Genomic DNA, 26861 nt, shown 5'->3' on the forward strand with positions numbered 1-26861 from the left:
GTTACTAGATGTTGCTGTTATTGGATGGGCTGGCAAAATCACATTGCCAGGGATAACTAAGCTAGGCTGTATGCCTATATCCGGATTGCTTCCAGTAATCATTTGCTTTGTTTTCCTAGTTGGTTACATGGTTGTCATATATGCTGTATGTTGTATGTAAGCAAGTATCAGAAGTCTGTTAGTCTGTATGTTCGATTTTGTGTGCAACTATTATTAAGGTTACGGAATAGTTTAAAATGCGTGGGTGGAACAAATTACAAAACTTGCTTTAAACCAAGCAGGGATAAATAATTTCAACAACTGTGTTGTGCTAGCAATACAATTGTGCTTGTTTGTTTTTACTACAGAACAGCGACTGCTCTTGGGTGCGTGGTCTACAATAGAGCAATGTTTTATAAAAACGGGCCGCCAAAAACCAGACTAACAGATTACTGAATCCTTATAATTTCAACACAAGTGGCTAAATAACTAAAATATCTAGGTCCTGTGGAAGCGATTTTTAAAGTTACTGGTTGTATAGATGTTTTATTGAACTTTTAGTAGTTTTTTCGAGTGAAACAAGCTCTTTGAGGCTTGTATCTGAGTCACTGGGAAGAAACACGCCAAAAACGCTTCCACAGGACCTAATAAATTTAATAAGGTAAATGCGGGTATTTCCGGACACTCTTTGATAAAACCGCTCTAACATTGCACTCTAAGACAAACTCTAGGAACCGTTGTAAAGCCTATCTTATGGTGCATCTGTAGTACAAATTTAGTTTCGATACAATCAACTGCTGAGGAGTTATAAACCGAAACTTAACAGCGTGTAAAAATGCAACATGCGGCTAATTCCAGACACTTCGAATAACAAGCAAGTAGAGCCTTCCACAGGTTACCAATCCTCTTTCACAAGTATAGAGACTAAAGTACCACTCATCTGCAGCTTATAAATCAAGTAGAAAGTTCATACCATTTGGGAGAAAGCAGCAGTGTGTATTTTTAAAAGTTTATGTAATTCGCAAATGTTTTCTTTGTATTTCAACCGAACAGCTGCTGAAAAATCAACTGCCACTCCGCCTGTGTTGCATGGATTCTTATGATTTTTGTTATGCAATTAGCCAAGGGTATGATCTTTCTATAACTCTTTGAAAATTGAAAATATGAACTAGGACTGACCGGTTAGATTAACATTTTCAAAGTTTTTGAACAAAATTACCCATGATTGCGCTACAAATTTGTGTCAAACTTTGCGGTGGAATAACGGATTCACTTCAATTTTGGTTTGTAGATAGGCCATAGGACACTGCATTAGCATACCAAATTATAGGTCCGGGGATTCTACCATTGTTGAGAACGACCTAAGTGTCCGGAATTAGCAGCTGTCCGGAATTATCCGCACTTACCTTATACATTATCACTATGCCCCAGAAAAGCCAATAGAGCCTACAGCTTTTGCTGTATTTGGCGGCGGAAAAACATGGTAGTGACAGCTGGAGCTGAGCGATGTACAGGCTGGCTTACTTGTGTTACTACAACAAATTGTAGTGTTCCACCTGCCTCAAACTACACTGTAGCTACATAAAAACGTTAAATATGAAGGGCTTCACCTTCATTTAAAACTTTTCACGCTGCTAGACTGGTTTTATGGGCTTCTCAAAAAGTATCGATAGGCATTCAAAATTTTGAATGATTGCCCGTGATTATACCGTAACCTTAAGAAGGGACAATAATTATGGTGCATGCATGAGCTCTATAGCAGCGTCTTCAGTCCTCTGCTCATATACTACTTCAGCTTGTACACCTATTTGAAGAAATAAAAACACCAATGCATTTAAATGTACAGTAGTTTAGATATTAATTGTATTTGCCTATCTAAGCATCTAACCAAGATTTCCCTGGGAGGGGGTCCATGCCTTTATAACAATAACTTCCATCCTGCAGTTCTTGTAATGTCTGACCATCTTAGGTTCATGTCCGGCCAACTAACAGTCTGTTAGGACAAATGTCCTTGCAGTCTTTAAGAGTTATAATCCCCTCTGTTGGAGACACCCCTCAAACTTAAAACCGGAATACAGATTGAGATACTCTAATAGAGCTACCCTGATAAAGCAGACATCCAAGTGTAAATGTGACTACTCTATTAGAGTATCTTGAACTTTACAATTGCAAGTAAATGCCTTACAGTTACAGAGGAAAACCAACGTAATTTGCTGTATTTCAGAAATCACTCCAGAAATAATTACGTAGGTTAAGCAAAGAAGAGAGTTGCTAGAAAGAATAATAGGGAGCTTTACAGCATAATTATTCTGCAGGTCCCCTACACATTCACATAATATGTATGCACAAGACATGCAGTGATACATACCGGAAAGTTTGCTCTCAATAATCTTGAGGAGATCTTTATGACCTGCATGGTCTTTTTCATCCTTTAGTGCCTGAGTAAACTTCTTTACAACATTTCTTTTACTGGCTTTTGTCAAAATTTCATTGACAACTGCTGAAAAACACATAGTGGGAGAATATCCGGTTCTTCTAGTGATGTCATTGTACTCAAATTGAGTCAATATCCCTTGTCTCATCAAGTGTGGTGAAAGAGAGTCAAAATCAACTAATTCTCTGGACTTCTGTTCACATAGAATGCAGATAAATTTGACAGTAGGATTAGAAGGATCTATAAAACGACAAATATTATGAAAAAATTATTCAGTAGTTTGGATCAATATTTCACCACAGCATTGCATGTGATCCACTTGGGAGAAAACTCTTTGGTACATCACAATGACATACAATGGGTAAAATTCACATACTATATATATATATAAAAAAAAATTTTATTGCTTAATTATGTGGTGAAATACGTAAGACTTGAAATAAGAAAACTCATCTAACTCACATACCATTGTATTTGCATATTGAGAGTAAAAATCTTTTGTTTTGTTTCTGCACATTAAGGACTTTGATAATCCAAACACTGAAATACACTGTCCAGTAAACTAGATTTTATGTACGCCTTTTAAACTCCCATAGTACAAGAACTGTTAAAGCTATTTAAAAACTACAAACACCCTTTTACTCACTGTTAAATTTTGGTTTAAATGGTCCCATCCTTTGTCGCACCCAGAACTTCATGCTGTGATACAAAATAAATATCTCTTCATCTTCCCTCTTCACACAACAGGCCATAACTTGGCTGTACTTTGCACTATGGACTTTCTCTTGACATCATGTTGCTCATCACATGATGGAAATTCAGTTGGTATATAAATATCATGTGATTAATTAAATGGCTGATAATGAATGAAATGATTCAACACTTTGTAGCAGATGAGCTCCTCGTTGTATGTTAAAACTTTATCTACAGTTGGATAGTGTAGCGACTGGCTAGAAGCAATCAGCTAATACATCGTGATGAAGCCATGCATGCTAATGAAGTGACAATAGATTATTGATTGCACACACCTTTTTATGCCATAAGTAAACAACATCTGTCCATTGTTTTTGCTTTTGTATAAATGTTTTACAAGTTCACATTGTCATCAGTGGTTGTCCAAGTCATCATAAGAACACGCAACCTGTAGCTGATCCTTCAAGGCCACGATACCTCTTACTTACAACAGCTTGCTCCTTGCCAAATAATTAATAAAATCTGTATTTCTTAAAATTCCTAATTTCCTTGTACCTGTGTTAATACAAAATGTCATTGATATACTGGTATACCCGTAAACCTGCATAATCCAGAAAACTGGATTTGATAAAAGAAATGAACTTAACATGCACAATACTTTATGGGCACGGTTTCTAACAGCCATATCTCATAAAGTGTCCATCCAGTCTCTCTTAGTTTGATCATAGAGATGAAAAGTAATGAAACTAGTGTTGCACCGATAACCAGCCAATTATTCTGCTAACAGACATTAAGCAACAGAAATAGCCGATACCGATAACTGATCCGATATCAAACAGTACGGTAGCATGGATCCCCCCAAAAATGACATGTGCCGCCTAAAATGCCGCCTTTAAAAATCACCCTAGAAACATCTTACATTATGAAAATCACCTTTATAGAATAATATTAGTCCATCTAACATCAAATACAGCATTAAAAACAAGAAAACACTTACAGCAGGCCGGATATAGAATCACTAAATTGCAAATTTTTGTCTGCCTGCCTGCCTGCCTGTCTGCCTGACCACAGTAGTGAGACTGGAGGCCAAACAAAGCAGCACATGGCCACCTCTTTACGTCACAATAATAAACTCACCAGTGGGATGTGCCTTTTGAGTATGTGGCCTCTGTGCCTTGTCTTTCCTTTCATTGTCAATCAGGCTGTTGTTCATCTTTTTCTTCATGCAATGAAACCATATTGAGGCATTAATTCTTCCATATCAACGCTTTCCTTGAACAGCATATTTACGTAGATGCCACAAACTTACAGTGTATTTAAGTGCTTACGCTCAGTAGATAACTGTAACTTCACGATATACTAATACCACGCCTATATTAAGGTTGGTTAATAAAGATTGAGCACCAAGATCACACCTCTTGACAATGTATTTACTCAGTCACAATGATACAACCCTGTTACTACTGTATTCATAATGCTAGCACAATGAAAATATGAAATAGTGATACACCCTCTGGTAGGTGAAAGGCCAACTCAAGATACTCTAATACAGCAGTCATTCTAATAGAACAGTCACACATGTATAGCCGCACACTATAACAAAAACCAAACAAACCAGTAAATTAAAAATTTAGGGATCCAAGCGATAAAAAGTAGTGAAACAAGAGACAAATGATGGCATTACAACAGCATAGCTTGGTGGGAAAATCCCTACGTACTTTGGCATTGAACAAAAATCATTGTTACAACATACCAATGTAGGGATTTTCCCACCAAGCTATGTTGTGATGAGGATGAGTGCTAGTGTTAATAGTGTACTAGTATATTAAAATTATTAATTTAAAAATGAAGTAGGGATCCAAGCAATAAAAATTAGCTAAACAAGAGATGAAATGACTCATATTTGTGATATGTGACTGAATTTGACAAAACCAGGCTTTGACGCACAAAGCTTCGTTAGGAGATATGGCGATTTTAAGTAATCATTGTGTAATAACTTCCCAGTGCCTACAGCTGTGGAAACAAAATTTGCACCAATTATTCATCTATTTACTAGCTATCACTGAGTGGGTGTATACATTTCTGATACCCAAAATTTGCCCTGTTTTGGGCAGCTTTTTTCAAGCGGGTAATAATATCACAGGCGGTAGTAATAGGGGTGGAGTGGTGGGTGGGCTTAATATAGGGGTATAAAATGAAGTAAGAAGACGAATGGAATCCAGAGGCCAAGTTTGGGCTCTCCATGGCCCTCCATGGCCCTCAAATCACTCCAAATTGACTGAGAACACTATTGGTGAGCTCTCTGTGAAGTCCCAGCTCACTACACACCATTATCACAAAGCCATGGCCATTTAATGGCGCCAATCTCCCACTCGTGACTTTGACAGGGTCGGAAGAAAGCTGCTACAGAAACCAGATTTGCCAGGCCTGAAGGAAGTACAGTGTGGAATATGATAGTGTATTAGACCAGCAATCCATTTCTGGTAAAAACGTAAGTTTGATTTTGTGTGTGTGTGGAAGCCTGGTTATATGAAATCCGGTCACATATAGGCATTGATGCACAGTTCATTCTAGGCTTAAATGTAAAGTTAGCCAAATAGCTTACATCTAACCTCCTTCTCATCATTATACTACTCAGCACAGAAACTGATGAATTGGCTAGTGGCCAATATTGGCCCAATACCAATTATTAAACCGAGTATCTTATATTTGTAGCTATATTAAATGTCCAATGGTATATTAACAGGTGCAGGCAACCTCCCTTGTTTCATTTAATGTTGCACCGAGGAAAAATTAGGAATTAAGTTTGATTGGGATAAAAAGTAAGGAAACAAGGGAGGTCACCTACACCTGCAAATATACTATTGGACATTTAATCCCTAATTCAATCTATACCCATGGATTAAATGTCCACTAGTATGTATATCACCACCAGGTGTAGGCAACCTCCTAGTTTTTTCTATGATCCCTAATCAAACTTAAAATTCTTTATACTTGTTTGTTTATTTTTATTGTTTTGTGCCCGCACATACTGCATCAAAAGAAACAAGAGTTAATGTTTTCATCTGAATGCGTTCCCCAGCTATAAATTACTGACTTGAAAGTGAAATGGCCATTATGCTTCAATTTTGGCTATGCTCAGCCTGTTCCACAGCGCTACAAATGAAGAACAATAGGAGAAGTGCCTCTGCAATCAATCCAGTCACCATGAAAAATACGGACAATTCATGTGCCCCAACTATCAATTACTGACTTGGAAGTGGCTATTACGCTTCACTTGAGCTATGTTCAGCCCATTTCATAGCTCTCTGCAGTCACCATGGAAAATACCAGTTTACACATGTAGGGAAGCCATTGCACAAGCTACCACAAATCAACACCTTTGGCTGTCAGCAAAAAGAAATGGGACACAAAGGAGGACAAAGATAAGTCTATGATGCATGCATTGTACGTACTGTGGTATGCCAAAATGTATGTCTTGGGACGAAGTGACATCGAACAGTGAAAAAATCAAGCCCGTAGCATTCACCATTATCGAGTTACACTTTTCTGAAGGCATTACCCAGTCAGTCAGTCAGTCAGTCAGTCAGTCAGTCAGTCAGTCAGTCAGTCAGTCAGTCAGTCAGTCAGTCAGTCAGTCAGTCAGTCAGTCAGTCAGTCAGTCAGTCAGTCAGTCAGTCAGTCAGTCAGTCAGTCAGTCAGTCAGTAGAAAATTCCACTAAATAATTTCTTTTTAAAATTTCATAGCAATTTTTTGGAAGCATTTCAGAAGCATTTCAGCAGGCAGGTCAGGCAGGCAGGCAGGCAGGCAGGCAGGCAGGCAGGCAGGCAGGCAGGCAGGCAGGCAGGCAGGCAGGCAGGCAGGCAGGCAGGCAGGCAGGCAGGCAGGCAGGCAGGCAGGCAGGCCTGCACTCGAGCTCTTGATAGTGGTAATGGTGGAGGATTTGATGCCTTATAAGGCGCTCCTGAATGTTTTCTGCAGATGATGCACTGTCTAATAACCTTCTTAATGGATTGTTTTGCTGCAGATATCTAAAGTGTAGAAGTCTAATTATTTAAAGGCCCAGCTATGGGGAGATGCCACCAGAGCTGTTGCCGGCTTTCCACTAACGGACAAACATTCCACTGACATTCTTCAAGAGTGATTTGGACAGACACACAAGATTGTAAATGCCCGCATGCAGGCACTTAAAGATTTACCCGCTCCAACAAATACCTTGGTTGATCTAAGGTCATTTTATGACTCAGTTAAAAGCCACATCAGAGGCTTGTCATCTCTTGGGAAAACTCAAGATACATATGGAGACCTATTAATACCTATCATTCTAGGGAAGATGCCAGTGGAAATTAGACAAAATTTAGCAAGAGAACAGATGCATTCAGAATAGAAAATTGACGAGCTTAGAGATGCCATGTTAAAAAAGATACTTGTTCTTGAACAGGGTCTGTTCACACCAGTCCCCTCTTTCCCAGATACTCCACCGCCACCAATGACAGCTACTTCTTTCTTCTTCACTAGTGCTCAGGATGGATATCATAAAGGTGGATGTTTCAAAGGTGGTTATACTAAAGGAAACAAAGGTACTCCAGTTAAGAAATCTGTGTATACAGCTAAGAAATTAATGTGTACATACTGTAAGGGTGCTAACACAGCTAATAATTGTGAGGCTGTCAAGGATTATGATAAGTTAAAGAGAAAGGCTTTGTTTCAATTGCCTGGCACATCATAGAGTGTCTGAGTGTGAATCCAAACAAAGCTGCAAGTTATGTGGACAGAGACACCACACCAGCCTCTGTTGTACTAACTTAAGCAATAAGGATAATACAAGTACCCAAGTGGACACAAGAAAGACACTGGTACCATTGCAAACAATTATTTTGTGTTCAATGCCAAAGTAGGGATTTCCCAACGAGCTGTGCTGTAATAGCTACCATCATCGATCTCTTGTTTCACTACTTTTAACTGCTTGGATCCCTACTTCACTTTTAAATTAATTTTTAATATACTAGTAGGATACACTTACTTGTATGTAGAGTATAAGGATTCAAAAATTTTTCTGCAACAACAAATCTTTTCTCTTTGCATTGTTGGCCACGCTTTTGTGGACAAATAACAAACAAACGTGCCTTTCCCCTGCCACCCATTCTCCTGTAAACATACAGTTTTACAACTAGATGATTGATATGGAATTACTGTATGTTACTTACAATGCCATCGGCTTTTCACACTTGCAAATATCAAATATTTTAGTGGGCTCCTTTCCTGACCACCTACATTATACAAAACATTCATCGTTCAACACAAACAATAACTGTATAATTAAACATGTGACCCACTGAGTGAAAACCCAAGTAGTTTGTATAATTCTGTTTTGTAATGAACTGGGTAAAATCACGTACTACAAACACACGTTTCAGTAAACAGAGAAACAAGACTCAAATTAAAATAAATCCAGATTCACCTCTTCATGGAGAGTAGGAGTATCATAATGCTTGTTTCATTTCTGTACTATGAAAGTTGTGTGTTTGTTTGTAATGTAGTCATTTTTATTGTCACTGTTTCTTAGCCTTGATCTTACTGATACATAGCATGGGTGGATCCAAGCCAAAAATTGTACCATCATGAATCTCCCAGTTCATCGTGAACACAATGAGACAAGTTTTAACTCCATACATAGCCTGTTGCACTTGTGACTTTGATGCTTTAATTTATGTATAATGTTGAGGGTGACCCCCATGATGGTTAATTTTTGGGCCTTAGCTTAAAATCAGCACATGGGAAAAACTAAACACATTATTTGTGTGCTTTTGTACATGTGCAACTATATAATTATTACATACCCTTTTTCTAAGTCTTCAATCGCTTTGGTCAGGTCAGAATAATCACATATGGCTTTTTTTAAATTTCTCCAGTTAGCTTTTTTGCTTTCTTTTCTCTTAGCACCTCTCTCACGCCAAGTAGCCAATACAAGAAGGAATGCTCTTTTATCTTTATCTTCAAACCCATCTACATTGCCAGATATTGTATCCAGAGTAGTTTCAGGTAAACTCAAGCAATTCCCAATATTCTTCCAATCAGTGTAGCTATCACATTTTAACAACATAGAAAAGTCCTCCAAGGTGGGCAATGCAGTATCAAACCCTGTAATGATTGAAACAATAACTAATACACACCTACCATAATACTACAATTAAGGCAGGGTAGTATGTAATTCATATTTAATAGACAAATTCCATAATAAGGCTTTATAGCATATAGAAATAACTGTTATTCCTAGCAACCTGAAATTCCCATTGTTTTTAGGTGATAATGTCGAAAGTAACTTCTCCAAATTTTGAAAGGATAGTACGTATATATATGTCATAAAGGATTTTTTGAAGGGGGGTTCCAGCACCAGCATTGAGTTACTAGAAGCAGGGGTCTGGGGGCGCAGCCCCCAGCCGCTGAGAGACTTTCAATATTTTAATAAATTAAAACTCAGCAAATTGCTATATTTTATGCAAAAAGTACATTAATTATGATGCATTAAGTGCCCCTGGGATGAAGGTAGTACTAGATAAAGTCACCTAGTGGAAACAGACAGCATAACACATAGAGACACATATAGTAATCTGTAAGTGATGGTTATATCTCACTGTGGTATAGGGGCCATGAATCCACTGATACAAATGACAATCAAAACAATATAACTATACAAATATGCATAGCATGAATTCATTTCGCATAACACAAGTGATAAATTACTGGAGCTCTATATCTTTAAACACTGCACACCAAAGCTATAGCAGTATAAGGTCATGCTAAGTTTTGCATTTAATGTTGGAATGTTTGAAAAACTTCATATGGACATGGATATTTACATGCATGTTCTATTAGAGTATACCTGACTGCTCTATTAGAGTATATACCTGACTGCTCTATTAGAGTATATTGATCTTTTTAACAAGTTTTGAAGAGGGCTCATGTTACCTCTGTAAATCCTTCCCTGAGAGATGAATGTAAGTTTTATCAATTGTTGTGCTGTGCCATTACACTATATTGCTCACTTATTTTGTCCTGCCACACTAAATGGTGTGTTAGGATCCTGCTTGCAGAAGTCTAAATTTTATAGGGGGGGTTCCTGAACCCCCCCCCGGAACCCCCCTCCCTACGCCCCTGTAAGATATGACATTTTTGAAATTTGTGGTTTTCCCATACATATCTATGTGAGAGGGCTACAGTTGCCCCTTCTGGGCAATCACAAAAATGAGGGATTTCAACGTATAGAGAACTTGCATACGAAGCACAGGCTTAACAACAGTTGCTAGGTCAGCCATGTTTGAGGGCAAAATACATACTACAGCTGTTCTCAATGGTTTAGTGAAGTACAGGACATGTTCATTAGGTTAGTCACTTGTATAAAACTAGGATATTTGTAGTCAAAATCCCACAAAGCGCTATAATTCATGAGAAATCTACCGAAAATTAATGTTGCGCTTGTTTATAGTTTTGATATTTGTTTATAACCTTATCCTAGCGTCTGGCAGTGATACTCGTTGTGCGTAGCTTACAGTGGAAAACCAAGAGTATTCATCACAATTAGTCCCATTGAAATTTGCCTTCAATTATGGCTGAGTAGCAACAGTTGTCAAGCAATATTTGTACACGCATTTTGTGTGCAAGCTCTCTATGCAAAAACTAAAAATTCGAAAGTACATATATCTCAATATTACATAATTTGTAGGTGTGAATGTCAACAATAATCTCTCCAAGTTTTAAATGGATAGTGTATATAGGTCATAAGATATGACCATAGATACTACACCTTGAATCCCATGATTTGTGTGATTATTGAGAAGGGGCAACTGTTGCCCCTCTCATTGACAATGTATGGGAAAATTGCAACTTCAAAATGTCATATCTCATGACTTATTTATGCTATCCTTTTAAAACTTGGAGAAGTGACTTAAGACATTGACACCTACAAATAAAGTAAAATTTAGGTTGCTAGGAGCAACAGTTGAATGTTTCATTATTATGAAATTTGTCTATTACAACTATTTGACTATGTACAGGTATGGTAATCTCTTCACATGAGACAACTGTTGATGATGCACCCTCTTAGCCTAGTTACCAATTCACAATTTTCTCATGCTCGATCATATTTGTTCATTATTTAGCGTGCAACTCAGCAGGCACCAAACATGTCACATTGACCTAATTATTACAGTTCTCTTGCTGGCCATAGCTGGTATATAGAAGCATTGTAGATTAGCACACAATGAAGAGTACTAAGAGAGTATGTGCATGATTTGTTTCTAAATGTCATGCAACTATAGTATGCTCACGTTGAGCTGAATCCTCAAAAACATTTAACAACTCATGGATGCAATTACACACGATCTTGAAATTTGGCTAATTTGTAGTACTGCTTGACCCGCTAAAAATATTTCAAAATCTTTTTGTTCGACATAATATTTACGGCTAATCTAAATTTTCACAATACATTTCCTATGAGGAAGCCGTATAAGTACAGTGTCCATTACAGCCTTTCCTGAACTTGTAATGGAGTCAAACCATACATGTCTGTTGTTGACACCTTTGCTGTTACCAATAATCATCTGGTTGGCTGAAATGTTACTCTGTTGAGAAAAAATCCACTTTTAATTTTTAGCTGTTTTTCAGGATTCAGCTCAATATGTTAATAACTATACATATAGTAATAGGAGCTTAAATACTTCACAAGCATGTTAAATACTGGTTAACAAATTCATAAAAAGTAAAGGCTGGAGGGATTTTTTTCCTTCCTTTGGCCCCTTTTCTGTTACACCTTTTCAGTCAGCCAGTACTAAGTCAAGTCATTAGGTCTAAGTCCCTGAAATTAGGTTAGGTAATCCTAAGGCTGCAGCACATGTTGCTGTCAGACCTTCAGTGCTGGTCACTGTAAAGTGCTAATAATAATAATAATAATAATAATAATAATAAAGATCAAAGGCACACACAATACAGTTTTGCATTTGGTGGTTTGATCCAGATACTGATAATCTAATCAAAAACAGCCAAGCTGTAAAAAAAGGTGCGGCCCCAAAAAGGCCATGGTGAAAAAAGATGTGAAATCCAAGGTGGCGGCCAAGAAATGGCTGTGATGGTAGGTTAATGGTTACATTTTAATAACGACAATTCAGGTGAATTTTGTGCCACTTGCTCTTGGCACCAAATTCACCTGAATTGTCGTTATTAAAATTTAACCATTAACCTACCATCACAGCCATTTCTTGGCCGCCACCTTGGATTTCACATCTTTTTTCACCATGGCCTTTTTGGGGGCCGCACCTTTTTTTACAGCTTGGCTGTTTTTGATTAGATATCACTTCTTTTTGTATTTGTATACTGCAAAGCCGGCCTATGGCTGGCTTTGGGGCTTTTTTAACCCATGTGTTTTTTTCTTTACCACAGGAAGAAGAAAAGAACTTAAAGAAGATTTGTAATACTTCAATTATTTTTGATTTTATTAGTAATTATACACATTATATACATATATTTATTACATGCCCATTATTCCCCACAGGATATTTTTTTGCAGCTGATGTCTCTACTGGGTGACTTGAAATGTAGCTGAACTATATACAGGATGGTTTCTTTGTAGCTGAACTCTCTACAAGGTGACCTCTTCTAGCTGGTCTATCTGCAGGGTGATTTGTTTGCAGCTAAACTCTCTACATGGTGCTTTCTTTGTAGCTGAACTCTCTACATGATGGTTTCTTTGTAGCTGAACTCTCTATAAGGTGACTTCGTCTAGCTGAACTCTCTACAGTGTGATTTTTTTGTAGCTGAACTCTCTACAGGGTGATTTGTTTGTAGCTGAACTCTCTACTGGATGGTTTCTTTGTAGCTGAACTCTCTACAAGGTGACCTCTTGTAGCTGGTCTATCTACAGGGTGATTTGTTTGCTGCTAAACTCTCTACATGGTGCTTTCTTTGTAGGTGAACTCTCTACATGATGGTTTCTTTGTAGCTGAACTCTCTATAAAGTGACTTCGTCTAGCTGAACTCTCTACAGGGTGATTTTTTGTAGCTGAACTCTCTACAGGGTGATTTGTTTGCAGCTGAACTCTCTACATGATGGTTTCTTTGTAGCTGAACCCTCTACAAGGTGACTTCGTCCAGCTGATCTCTCTACAGGGTGATTTGTTTCTAGCTGAACTCTCTACAGGTGATTTTTTGCAGCTAAACTCTCTACATGGTGGTTTCTTTGTAGCTGAACTCTCTACAGAGTGATTTGTTAGCAGCTGAACTCCCTACGTGATGGTTTCTTTGTAACTGAACACTCTACAAGGTGAATTCTTCTAGCCGATCTTTCTACAGGGTGAATTGTTTGTAGCTGAACTATCTACACGGTAACTTCTTCTAGCTGATCTCTCTACAGGGTGATTTGTTTGTAACTGAACTCTCTACATGATAGCTGAACTCTCTACAAGGTGACTTCTTCTAGCTGATCCCTCTACAGGGGGATTTATTTGTAGCTGAATTCTCTACAAGTGATTTATTTGCAGCTGAACTCTTTATGTGGTGGTTTCTTTGTAGCTGAGCTCTCTACAAGGTGACCTCTTCTAGCTGATCTCTCTACAGGATGATTTGTTTGTAGCTGATCTCTCTACAAGTTGATTTGTTTGTAGCTGATCTCTGTGCAGGTTGATTAATTTGTAGCTGATCTCTCTACAGTGTAATTTGTTTGTAGCTGATCTCTCTACAAGCTGATTTGTTTGTAGCTGATCACTCTGCAGGTTGATTTGTTTCTAGATGATCTCTCTACAGGTTGATTTCTTGTTGCTGATCGCTCTAAAGGTTGATTTGTTTGTAGTTGATCTCTCTACAAGATGATTTTTTGTAGCTGACCTCTTCAGGGTGATTTGTTTCTAGCTGATATCTCTACAGGGTGATTTTTTGTAGCTGACCTCTCTTCAGGGTGATTTGTTTCTAGCTGATCGTTCTACAGGTTGGTTTTGTTTGTAGCTGAACTCCTTACATTGTGTCTAGTTTCTAGCTGATCTCTCTACAGGGTGATTTGTTTGTAGCTGATCTCTCTACAAGTTGATTTGTGTGTAGCTGATCTCTCTGCAGGTTGATTTGTTTTAGCTGAACTCTCTACAGGGTGATTTGCTTGTAGCTGAACTCCTTACATTGTGTCTAGTTTCTAGCTGATCTCTCTACAGGGTAATTTGTTTGTAGCTGAACTCTCTATAAGGTGATTTGTTTGTAGCTGATCTCTCTGCAGGTTGATTTGTTTTAGCTGAACTCTCTACAGGGTGATTGCTTGTAGCTTAACTCCTTACATTGTGTCTAGTTTCTAGCTGATGTCTCTACAGGGTGATTTTGCTATAGCTGATCTCTCTACAAGTTGATTTGTTTGTAGCTGATCTCTCTACAAGTTGATTTGTGTGTAGCTGATCTCTCTACAAAGTAATTTGTTTGTAGCTGAACCCTCTATAAGGTGATTTGTTTGTAGCTGATCTCTCTGCAGGTTGATTTGTTTTAGCTGAACTCTCTACAGGGTGATTTGCAATTGCTTGTAGCTGAACTCCTTACATTGTGTCTAGTTTCTAGCTGATCTCTCTACAGGGTAATTTTTTTGTAGCTGAACTCTCTATAAGGTGATTTGTTTGTAGCTGATCTCTCTGCAGTTTGATTTGTTTTAGCTGAACTCTCTACAGGGTGATTGTTTGTAGCTGAACTCCTTACAGTGTGTCTAGTTTATAGCTGATGTCTCTACAGGATGATTTTTTTATAGCTGATCTCTCTACAAGTTGATTTGTGTGTAGCTGATCTCTCTGCAGGTTGATTTGTTTGTAGCCGATCTCTCTACAAGGTAATTTGTTTGTAGCTGAACTCTCTATAAGGTGATTTGTTTGTAGCTGATCTCTCTGCAGGTTGATTTGTTTTAGCTGAACTCTCTACAGGGTGATTGCTTGTAGCTGAACTCCTTACATTGTGTCTAGTTTCTAATTGATGTCTCCACAGGGTGATTTTTTTGTAGCTGAACTCTCTACAGGGTGATTTGTTTCTAGCTTATCTCTCTACAGGTAGATTTGTGTTGATTTGTTCATTGCTGATTGCTCTAAAGGTTGATTTGTTGTAGCTGAACACTCTGCAAAGTGTTTTATTTGTAGCTGATCTCTTTACAGGGTAATTTGTTTGTAGCTGAACTCTCTCCACAGTGACTTGTGTGTAGCTGAATTCTCTAGAGAGTGACTTAATTGTAGTTGAATTCTCTACAGGGTGCATGACTTGTTTATAGCTGAACTTTCTTCAGTGTGACTTGTAATGTTCTGAATCTCTATAGTGATATATTTGCTTAAGTCTCCACATGGTGACTTGCTTCTTGCTGCACTGTCTATAAGATTAACTGTTTGCAGCTGAACTCCCTACAGAATAACTTGTGATGTTATAAAATTCTATAATGGAGTAAATAAATTAGCCGAATGCTCTATTAGGGTGACTGTTCTATTAGAGTATCTCGATCTCGCATTTGCTACACGTAGTTGGCTTTAGAATCATAACTCAGTGGTTTGTAATCCGATTCTTCTGTACTACTGCAAGGCCTTTCTATGAATATTATTCCAGCTATACACCGATTTTCAGCTCATTGCTCTAAGCGGTTTGCCTAGTAGGCGTGAAAACTAATACTTTTTTATTCATAAAAATCGATCGCGTAATTGTGACACAGGTTGGGGTTTGTGTCATATCTCCATGGTCTTTATCTCGATTCCTTTCAAATCACCAAAAGGCACTCCTACGATGGTTACTCCATCTACATAGCAATTTTCAACTCATTCCATGAAGCGGTTTACCCTGTAGGCGTGACAACAAATCGATCTTGTTTTACGCGAATAATCGGTCATAACTCCTGAACCATTCATCGGATTTGTACCAAATTTGATGCTAGGATTCGCTGTTGGACTCCCTTTCTGTGTGCCAAATTTCATGGCGATCGGAGTACGCGTTTGGTTGTTATAGCAATTTTTGCAAGTGTGCGAAAAGACGAAGAAGAAAAAAAAACGAAGAAAAAAAAAACGAAACTTTGGCAGCTCGTATCTCGGAAATGGCTGGAGCAATTTCCTTCAAATTTGGAATGTAGACTCCCCTGGCTGGCGGGCAACTGTGTAGCAAATTTGGTTCCAATCGGATAAGTGATCACTGAGATACAAAGGTGTGAAAATGACGTTTTCGTTCTTCCTGTCAATATACTCACGGGTGTGGCGCGCCGGCTACTTGGGCCGCACGACACACTACCGTGTGTCTTGATCTAATCCAAAACAGCCAAGCTGTAAAAAAAGGGTGTGGCCCTCAAAAAGGCTATGGTGAAAAAAGATGTGAAATCCAAAGTGGCAACCAAGAAATGGCTGTGATGGTAGGTTAATGGTAAAAATTTTAATAACAACAATTCAGGTGAATTTTGTGCCAAGACCAAGCGGCACCAAATTCACCTGAATTGTTATTAAAATCTTTACCATTAACCCACCATCACAGCCATTTCTTGGCCGCCACCTTGGATTTCACATCTTTTTTCACCATAGCCTATTTGAGGGCCACACACTTTTTTTTACAGCTTGGCTGTTTTGGATTAGATTTCACACTCCAAAGCCAGCCTAAGGCTGGCTTTGGGGCTTTATTAATCTATCTTTCTTTTCTTCTTTACCACAGGAAGAAGAAAAAGATGAAGTAGATTTTAAATACTTTAACTAATTCTGATTTTATCAGTAAATATACAAATTATATATATATACATATATAGCGTGGCCAAGTAGACTACAGACTAAGTGCGTATTTTACAGGAACCAGGAAAACGCCATTTTCACGCATCTGTAGCTTGATAGTGCCTGACCGGAAATTAACCATTTTTGCTGTGGTAATTCCCTCGGGGTGTGGCACCTCCAGTTTCAAATTTGAGCTGAATCTACCAAGTCATCACTGGGATGTGCATCTTCAAAGTTCGTCTTAGTTTCTTCATATTATCCTAACGCACGGAGTTACTGCCAATCCAGTATCCCATCACTGCATCAGCGCCACGAACTACAGAAGAAGCGAGAATATGGAGACCGCATTAGGGAGGTAGAGCAGGCTTCTTTTACCCCCCTTGTTTTTACTACTACTGGGGGTATGGGAAAAGAGGCGTATAGGCGTCTGGCTGACCTACTGTCCCGCCGAAGTCCAACTACGTATAGCCGTACTCTGGACTGGATGAGGTGCACACTGTCTTTTTCACTGTTGCGCTCTGCGACAGTGTGCATTCGTGGTAGCAGGTCCATCTCACTTCGATCAGCTGATGTCTCTCCAGAGATGAGCCGCTTTGATGGGCACAAGGACTACTGAGTCCAACCTGTTTTATCCTCTAACAGTTGTCCAGCACATGCCAACTGGTGCTGGGGGTGGTGGCAAGGGCAGACCATCTAGCCCGGGAAAAATAAAAAATTATTCTTCTTTTCATAACACTTAGAAAAATCGCTATAACTGGCACATGCTTTAGTCAATTTTCCTCAAATTTGGAGGGCAGTAAGAATGTAATGAAGCACGTGTACAGTCCAATTTTTGTACATATCGGATAAAAAACAAGGGAGTTATACGCGATTTTCAAAAAATTCGATAGCGATTTTTTGTCATGGCCACTAGTGCTGAGCAATAGTAATAATTTTACTATCACGATAGTTACTCATTAAATATCGCGATAGTGAATACTATCCCGATAGTTTATGAAACACTTTGCTCTTGACAAAGTCTTAGTTGTATAGCTATGATTTGCAGTCATATAGAATATTATTTTGCATGCACAGGACATTTGTAATTAACTGTGTGGGTGGCCGATGAATACGGACTTTTGGTATCAAGACACACGGTAGTGTGTCGTGCGGCCCAAGAAGCCGGCGCGCCACACCGTGAGTATATTTACAGGAAGAAAGAAAACACGATTTTCACACCTTTGTAGCTCCATGATCACTTATCCGATTGAAACTATAGTTTCACTACAGAGGTGCCCGCCAGGTAGGCTACGCCACATACCAAATTTGAAGGAAATGTCCCTAGCCATTTCTGAGATATGGGTGGCCAAAGTCTCATTTTAATTTCTTCGTTTTTTTTCTTCGCCGTAGGGGCTACGGGGGCTTCGATTTATTTTCGCACACTTTGCAAAAATTGCTATAAAACACAAACTTGTATCCCCATTGTATTGATATTTGGTACAAGTAAAGAGAATATAAAGGTACATTCGCGTACCAAGTTTGCTATGAATCTGATAAATATCCAAGGAGTTATGGGCATTTATTCACGTAAAATAAGATGAAACTTTTGTCACGGCTACAGGGTAAACTGAGTATAGGAATAACTTGAAAATTTGTGTGTACATAGGCCGATCATCGTAGGAGTGCCTTTTGGTGGTTAGAATAGCAACAGACTTACAGCTACAGAGTTATAAAGCAAAAACCGAGCAAGTGTAAAATCCCGGGATCAAGATACTCTAATAGAGCAGTCACTGGGGGGCAAAAAAGGTGCATAAAAATGTTGAAAAAAAATGAACTGATCATACCAGAGTTTGAACCAAGGACCTCCATACCTAACGCCTGCATCCTTAACCACTGAACTACTGCTATCTCGGCTAATCACTTCACTTAATTTCTACCTTATAAATGAAAATTCTAGCTTAATAAGTAAAACTGATATACCAATAGAAAATCTAGATTGTTCTATTAGACGATTTCAGCGAAAGCAAAAACGTGCGCTCTATTAGAGCATTAGTACCATACTATTGTTGCAACACTTTGAGGCTCAATCTAGTAGCTACTTCATCAAATCAGAGCCATTTTCATATCGATCAGTGGTATATTTGTAGTATTAACTTAGTTCGCCCCCAGGCGGTCTGTGAGCAGACTAGTATGACTGACTTGCGCCAATCATCATCATCATAATCATCATAATAAGTGCTATATACTAGCAAAACTTGTGATACAACAGCCTGGAAATCATATCCCAGTAAAAAGGTGCAGGATTTGGTTTATAAAAATACAAAAAAAGTGAAATCCACTCAAAAACAGCTAAGCTGTAAAAAAAGAGTGCGGCCCTCAAAAGCCTGAGTGAAAAAAGTTGTGAAATCAAAGGTGGCGGCCAAGAAATGGTTGCAATGATGTTAATGCTAAAAATTTTTAATAATGGCTGTGTGCATTGTTAAATTTTATTAGCATTAACATCATTGCAGCCATTTCTTGGCTGCCACCTTTGATTTCGCAACTTTTTTCACCTAGGCTTTTGAGGGCCGAACTCTTTTTTTACAGCTTGGCTGTTTTTGAGTGGATAGTTTTTACAGGCCACTCCTTTGTAAGAAAGCTAGTAATACTAACTGTAAAACAGTATAGAAAGGTTGTTAATACCATTTTAATGCAGATCTGAGCTTATCATAACTATCACGATAGTGATATCCCTACTATCACGATAACGATAGTGATTTACTATTGCAATATATCGCACTATCGATACTATTGCTCAGCCCTAGTGGCCACAGGGTCAAACCGTTTGAAGGAATGACTTGAAAATCGGTCTGTACATGGAGTAACCTTTGCAGTGCAAACCTTTTGTGGTTTGAATGAAATCGCACTAACAGTCATGGAGTTACGACAAAAATGCCAACCATATGTAAAATGCGCAAGATCGAGTTTTGTTAATAAAAAGTAATACTTGCCACACCTACCAGGTAAACTAGTAAACGGAATCAGCTGAAATCAGGTAGAGAGGTAGACAAAACGATCTTTTAGTGGTTTACAAGGAATCAGATTAAAATCCACTGAGCTACACTATGAAAGTGAACTAGGTGTAAGAATCGCGCGATTGAGATACTCTAATAGAGCAGTCACCCTAATAGAACATTCAGCTGCGCAATAAGTCACTCTATTAGAACGTTCATCTACAATAAAGTCACTATGTAGACTTCAGCTAACAACAAGTCACCCACAAGGGAGTTCAACTACAATCAAGCCACCCTTCAACTAGTATCAAAAACAAATAACTCTGTAGAGAGTTCAGTTACAAACAAGTCACCCTGTAGAGAGTTCAACTACATCCTGAAGACAGTTTATCAGTAAACAAATCCCTCTGTAGAGCGTTCAGCTATGTTTCAAGTCACCCTGTAAAGAGCTCAGTAGAGATCAGCTAGAAACAATTCACCCTGTAGCGATCAGCTAGAAACATATCACTCTGTAGAGTGATCAGGTAGACTCAGGTCACCCTGTAGTGAGTTCAGCTGGAAACAAACTACCCGTAGAGAGATCAGCTAGAAACAAGTCACCCTATAGAGAATCCAGCTACATTTTGTAGAGTGTTTCAGCTAGAAATAAGCAGCCCTGTGGAGAGTTCAGCTACAACAAACTCTATCAGTAGAAAGATCAGCTGGAAGCAAGTTATCCTGCAGAGTTCAAATACATTTGAAGTCACCCAGTAAAGAGATCAAGTAACCTTGTAAAGAGATAAGCTACATTTCAAATCACCCTGTCGAGAGATCTGGTAGAAAAGTCACCCTATAGAGAAATCAGCTAGAAACAATTCACTCTGTAGAGATCAGCTAGAAACAAATCACCCTGTAGGGAGATCGGCTCAATACAAATCATCCTGTAGAGAGATCTGGTAGAAACAAGTCACCTTGTAGAGAAATCAGCTAGAAACAATTCACCCTGTAGAGATCAGCTAGAAACAAATCACCCTGTAGGAAGATCAGCTCAATACAAATCACCCTGTAGAGAGATCTGGTAGAGACAAGTCACCCTGTAGAGATCAGCTAGAAACAAATCACCCTGTAGGGAGATCAGCTCAATACAAATCACCCTGTAGAGAGATCTGGTAGAAACAAGTCACCCTGTAGAGAAATCAGCTAGAAACGATTCACCCTGTAGAGATCAGCTAGAAACAAATTATCCTGTAGAGATATCAGCTAGAAATAAGTCACCAGTAGACAGTTTAGTTGGAAACAAGTCACCTGTAGAGAGATCAGCTAGAAACAAACTACCTAGAGAGAGTTCAGCTACATTCTGTAGAGTGATTCAGCTAGAAATAAACAACCCTGCAGAGAGTTCAGCTATAAACTCTCAGTAGAGAGATCAGCTAGAAACAAGTTATCCTGCAAAGGGTTCAACTACATTTGAAGTCACTCTGTAGAGAGAACAGCTAGAAATAATTAACCTTGTAAAGAGATAAACTAAATTTCAAATCACCCTGTAGAAAGATCAGCTTGAAACAAACCACCCTGTAGAGAGATCTGGTAGAAGCAAGTCACCCTGTGGAGAGTTCAGCCAGCAAGAAGTCACACTGTAGAGAAATTAGCTAGAAAAAAAAATCACCCCTGTAGAAAAATCAGCTAGAAACAAGTCACCCTGTAGCGAGATTAGCTACATTTCAATCACCCTGTAGAAAGATCAGCTTGAAACAAATAATCCTGTAGAAATATCAATTTGAAACAAATCACTCTGTTGAAAGATTAGTTAGAAACAAGTCACCCTGTAGAGAGATCAGATAGAATGAAGTCACCGTGTAGCACTACCAGAGAACAGTGCCATCAAACACCTATGGATTATCCATGAATAGTAAAATAATCCCCATAAAGTGCAATGAAATGCATTTCATTGATATTTCATGGTAATATCCATGCCATGAAATACTCATGAAAAGTGGAGATTTCAAGGTAATTTCATATTACCGACAAATTATTTCGCGGCACAAGAAAATTTCATGGTTGCAGTGGCCATGAATTGTCAAATTTTCATAGGCAGTGTCCATGAATTGTCAAATTTTCATAGGCAGTGTCCATGAATTGTCAAATTTTCATAGGTAGTGTCCATGAATTGTCAATTATTTATAGGCAGTGTCCATGAAAGCTACATGAAATTTCATGGTTTACCATCGCATTTTCATAGGCTCTTCCCTGTGAGTTTAGCTAGAAATAAATCAGATCAGCTACAAACAAATCACGCTGTAGAGAGATCAGCTAGAAAATCACTCTATAAAGAGATCAGCTGGAAACAAGGTACCCTGTAGAGAGATCAGCATGATCAAGTCACCCTGTAAAAGCCCAACTACTTTTCAAGTCACCCCATGGAGAGCCCAGCTATGAACAAATCACTCAGAAAGCACAGCTAGAAATAAACCACCCTGTACAGTATTCAGTTAGAAACTGTACAGAGATCAGTTAGGCAAGTTACCCTGTTACAGTGCTCGAAATAATTTTTTAGAATTGTCCGGATGAGTTTCCTGACAATTGTAGCTTTGTTAGGAAACTTAGAATTTTGTACGGAAGATGGTTGTAGTGGTTTAGTACTTATATAGGGTTAAGAACAATACACAGTTAATTTGGCACTATACAATGCATTGAAGTTTGCAAGTTACATCAAATTTTATTATTCCTACAATTTCTATGCAGGTACCCAGTGAATTGATGCTGTTTTATAGCTACTGTATCAAGAGTCCAGGCTCATACTTCAATTCACAGTGCAGGATCATCACCATGGAGTAACAGAATATACAATGCTGCTTATGCAGTGTTATACTTGTTATATATTTGTTCCAGCAGCTACCTCCACATTATCATATTTTTCTTTAATGATGATTCAAATTTATGTATACAGGGTACATAAAAACAGTTTACTATAAAACCACCATGCAGCTACACGTCACCATTGTACAACAAGTAACAAAATACAAAAGAGTCTACAATCAATGTAATCATGTATAAATGTTATAAACAAACCACATCAGACTCAGAGTCTTGTAAATCAGCTTCTGCCTCTGATACATTTTCCTCAACAACATCTCCTGAAACCCACTGTAGCCATTCAACTAGGGAGAAGACTTCTGCTTCTGATTCTTCACCAGACATTGTGGTGCTGGCTGATGAGTGGGGGTCTGTCCTACATCTTGGTCTCCTCCTTTCTTTTTGGGTGACCCTTCTGACCTTGTCATTGGACCATAATCTAATGGCTGTCTCTGGATTCCACTGAGAGAAAACTGGAGCTTCAACGTTGATGCGAAGGAGTCTATCCAATGTTTCTCCTTTTAAACAATTCCGGCGATTGCTTTTGATGAATTTAAGTGAAGAAAATATTCTCTCTAACCGTCCATTTGCCATGGGAAGGCAGAAAAGCAATTCAACCAAAGCTAGCACATTGTTCCACTTCTTAGCATCAGCACAATTGAACAATTTCCACCACACTGCTTTGTAGTCATCTTGGACCAAGTTCAAATAACTTGTGGCATATTCAACCATATCATCCCACTCTTCTTCTATCAATGACAAATCAATCTGCGCATTTTCAAGGGGTGCTCTGAAGTGCTCACACAAATTATCAATAGCTGGACAGCCAAACCTTGCATCTTCCTGGCGCTGCCATCCATTGGTGGCTAATATTGTAATAGCATTTGACAGTAGATCTATGTGCTCAGTTTGGAGACGATCCTTCAGGCAAGCTTCAATTCTGCCTGCCCAGCCAACCCAATTGGACTTCACATACTTTGCCAGCTTCATATTGTAAAACCTTAACTCCTTGGTACTTCCTGTCTTCAGTAATTCTGGCTAGAACCTTTCTTACAGTAGGCAGACTTTCAAACTCCATCCCTTTCAACTTGTCAATGTTCTTCTTGGTTTTCATTATTTGTTCAATAGCCCGAACAATGCATAATTCATCTTCCTGAAGTACTTTGCACAAAATGCTTGCTGGTTTAAGAAGATCAGCAAAACAGGCACATCCAAGTAGGACCTTAAAATTCTTCCACTTCTTTACATAGTCACACAACTTTGCTTTGTCAGTACTTTTAACTTTTGGATTTTCAATAAGTGACAAAAGGTGGCTAATGTATGCTCCAAAACGATCAATAATCCGATTCAGTGCAGCTACTTTGTGTGTTATAAATCTTGTGCCACTTGCACGAAGGGGACGTGTACCACCCTCTTTGGGCATTTCTGTAGAATCTAAGCACCCTTTCAATTCAGAAACTATTTCCTCTAATTCTCTACATTTCTTTGGTGATCTTTCGTAGACGTAATAAACTTGCAACAAAAATTCATCGATAAAGCCAAAGAAAGTGCCACTAAGCGCATCTTTTATTGAAAGCTCCAAACGGTGAGCAAGGCACCAAAAACATATTACCCATGGAATTTCCCTCTTTAAAAGTGCTGCCAAGCCATTCTTTTTACCTAAATTAACACTTGTGCCATCACAACCTACACCTATTGTTTTAGCTTTCCAGCTGTCTTCAATACCCATGTACTTCATAGCCTTTTCAAAGCACTGATACAAACCTTCTGCAGTGCTAAGAGTTGGTTGCTGCACACAAAAAAACTTATTAACAACTTGCACCTTACCATCAGCTGTAGCAGCGCTGGACTCCAGATACATTACTAAAAACAGCTCTTCCTCTACATTAGCGACATCTGTGCTCGAGTCAACTTGAAAACTGTAAAATCGGCTTCTGGAAAGTGCTTGCACAAGCTTTTCTTTTTCTTCAAGGGCAATAAATTCTACAAAACTACTACACGCATGATCATTTCTGTATGTAGTCCCAACATCCACACCGTGCCGCTCTTGTAGGTCACACAGTGCTTTCATTTTTGTGAATGCTAAGCCCTCCTTAGCAATAAAATACGCAATGTCAAATTTTTTCTTTGTTCGTTCGAGTGTTACTTTGTCCATTGAACAACTTGCAAAGGATTGAACGATAGGAGTACTGCTAATGGCCACTGTTCCCAATGACTTCTTATGGAGCCGCATGGTATGCTTGTGCATTTCACTCTCTGCATGTTCTTTAAAGCTAGAAGTTTTTACATTGACTGAGCCTTCGATATATGCCAAGTGAAAGTTTCCCAATCTTTCTTTATAATTACAGCACACCTTACACTTGAGCAGTGAAACAGACTCACCATCGGCATTTGTTTCGAAGTCCAACCTGTAATAGTTTCGAGTGATTTATCATTATCCCGTATCCACTTTTGGACTGTTTTCTTTGAAGCAGTAGACTTCTTAGTCGCGGGAGCTAGTGACGAAGAAGGACGCTTACGACTGCCTTGGCTACCCGAGGAGCTGCCCGCCATAGCATATCACGTGCACTATTAATTTAGAACCAGTATAACTGGTTAGTATATTTAGCGCCCTAAGAATTATTTACCTCGACTGCAGCTGAGAATGCAGGAGAAGGACGGGGGGAAGACGCACGATCACGTTGATAGCTGATAAAGGTAAATGTCATAAGTATAAATGTGAATATTCATGCAAAAAGATTGTCCGGATACTTTTTTCCGGATACTTAGTGCTTTACCCGGAAACGTCACAAATTACCCGGAAATCCGCTGATTGCCGAACGTTATTTCGAGCACTGCTGTTACCTGCAAGAGTTCAAGTATTTTTCAAGTTACCCTGTAGAGAGCTCAGTAGAAACAAGCAGCCCTGTAGAGAGATCAGCTAAAAAGAAATCATCCTGTAGAGAGATCAGCCAGAAATAAATCACCCTGTAGAGAGATCAGCTTGATCAAGTCACCCAGTAGGGAATTCAACTACATTCACTCTGTAGAGAGTGTAGCTAGAAACAAGTCACCCTGTAGAGAGTTCAGATGGAAACAAGTCACCCTGTAGAAAGATCAGCTAGAAACAATTCACCCTGTAGAGATTGGCTAGAAACAAATCACCCTGTAGAGAGATCAGCTGGAAACAAGAGAGAATTCAGCTACATTTCGTAGAGTGTTTCAGCTAGAAATAAGTCATCATGTGGTGAGTTCAACTACTAATCATTCACTATGTAGTCAAAGAGTACAGTTACATTGTGAGGCTCCCTGTAGAACTACATACACATTTTCCTGTAGAGTGTTCAGCTGCGAACAGTTCAACCTGTGTGACTTATTTTTATGATCAATCAACACAATAATGTTTGTAAACTATTGCCTAAATGTACATATTGCTAAACAAATCATCAGATCTTCTTCATACGTAATAATCTTCTCTCTGTAGTAAAGAAAAAGACAAGTTTAAAAAATACCTAAAGCTGGCCATAGGCTAGCTTTAGGCATGAAATTACAAAAAGAAGTGATATCTAATCAAAAACAGCCAAGCTGTAAAAAAAAGGGTGTGGCCTCCAAAAAAGCCAGGGTGAAAAAAGATGTGAAATCAAAGGTGGCGGCCAAGAATGGTTGTGATGGTAGGTTAATGGCAAAAATTTTAATAATGACAATTCAGGCGAATTTGGTGCCGAATTCTAGTGAAACTTGGAAGAGGCAACACAAATTCACCTGAATTGTCGTTATTAAAATTTTTGCCATTAACCTACCATCACAACCATTTCTTGGCTGCCACCTTTGATTTCACATCTTTTTTCAACCTGACTTTTTTGGAGGCCATACCCCCTTTTTTTACAGCTAGGCTGTTTTTGATTAGATATATAATACATATATTTTTATTATTCCCTATGGATAACTTGTTTGCAGTTGATCTCTCTACTGGGTGACTTGAAATGTAGCTGAACTCTCTACAGGGTGATTTGCTTGTAGATGAACTCTCTACAGGTGATTTGTTTCTAGCTGATCTCTCTACAGGGTAACTTGTTTCTAGCTGATCTTTCCTTTTTTCCTATCTAATCTCTATACAGGGTAACTTTTTTACACAGTAGCTGAACTCTCTACAGGGTGACTTGTTTGTAGCTGAACTCTCTACATGTTGGTTTCTTTGTAGCTGAATTTCTTCAGGGTGATTTGTTTGCAGCTGAACT

The 26861-nt window shown here is 38.7% G+C and overlaps 1 protein-coding gene across 2 annotated transcripts in view; it reads right to left on the bottom strand.

Annotated features, from left to right (window-relative positions):
• Positions 1 to 26861, bottom strand: part of LOC136254518 (uncharacterized) — a 47795-nt gene that overhangs the window by 15137 nt on the left and 5797 nt on the right. For both annotated transcript variants that reach the window (XR_010700534.1, XM_066047240.1), the window contains exons 2-5: positions 8948 to 9248; positions 8315 to 8377; positions 8131 to 8255; positions 2348 to 2653 (exon numbers count right to left, since the gene is read on the bottom strand). Coding sequence is in view for 1 of the 2 variants with exons in the window: in XM_066047240.1 (XP_065903312.1) it covers positions 2348 to 2653; positions 8131 to 8255; positions 8315 to 8377; positions 8948 to 9248 (795 nt within the window). In the remaining variant the exon portion in view is untranslated. The remainder of the gene's footprint in view (positions 1 to 2347; positions 2654 to 8130; positions 8256 to 8314; positions 8378 to 8947; positions 9249 to 26861) is intronic.

The sequence above is a fragment of the Dysidea avara genome, chromosome 4, assembly GCF_963678975.1.
Source record: "Dysidea avara chromosome 4, odDysAvar1.4, whole genome shotgun sequence".
Lineage (NCBI taxonomy): Eukaryota > Metazoa > Porifera > Demospongiae > Dictyoceratida > Dysideidae > Dysidea > Dysidea avara.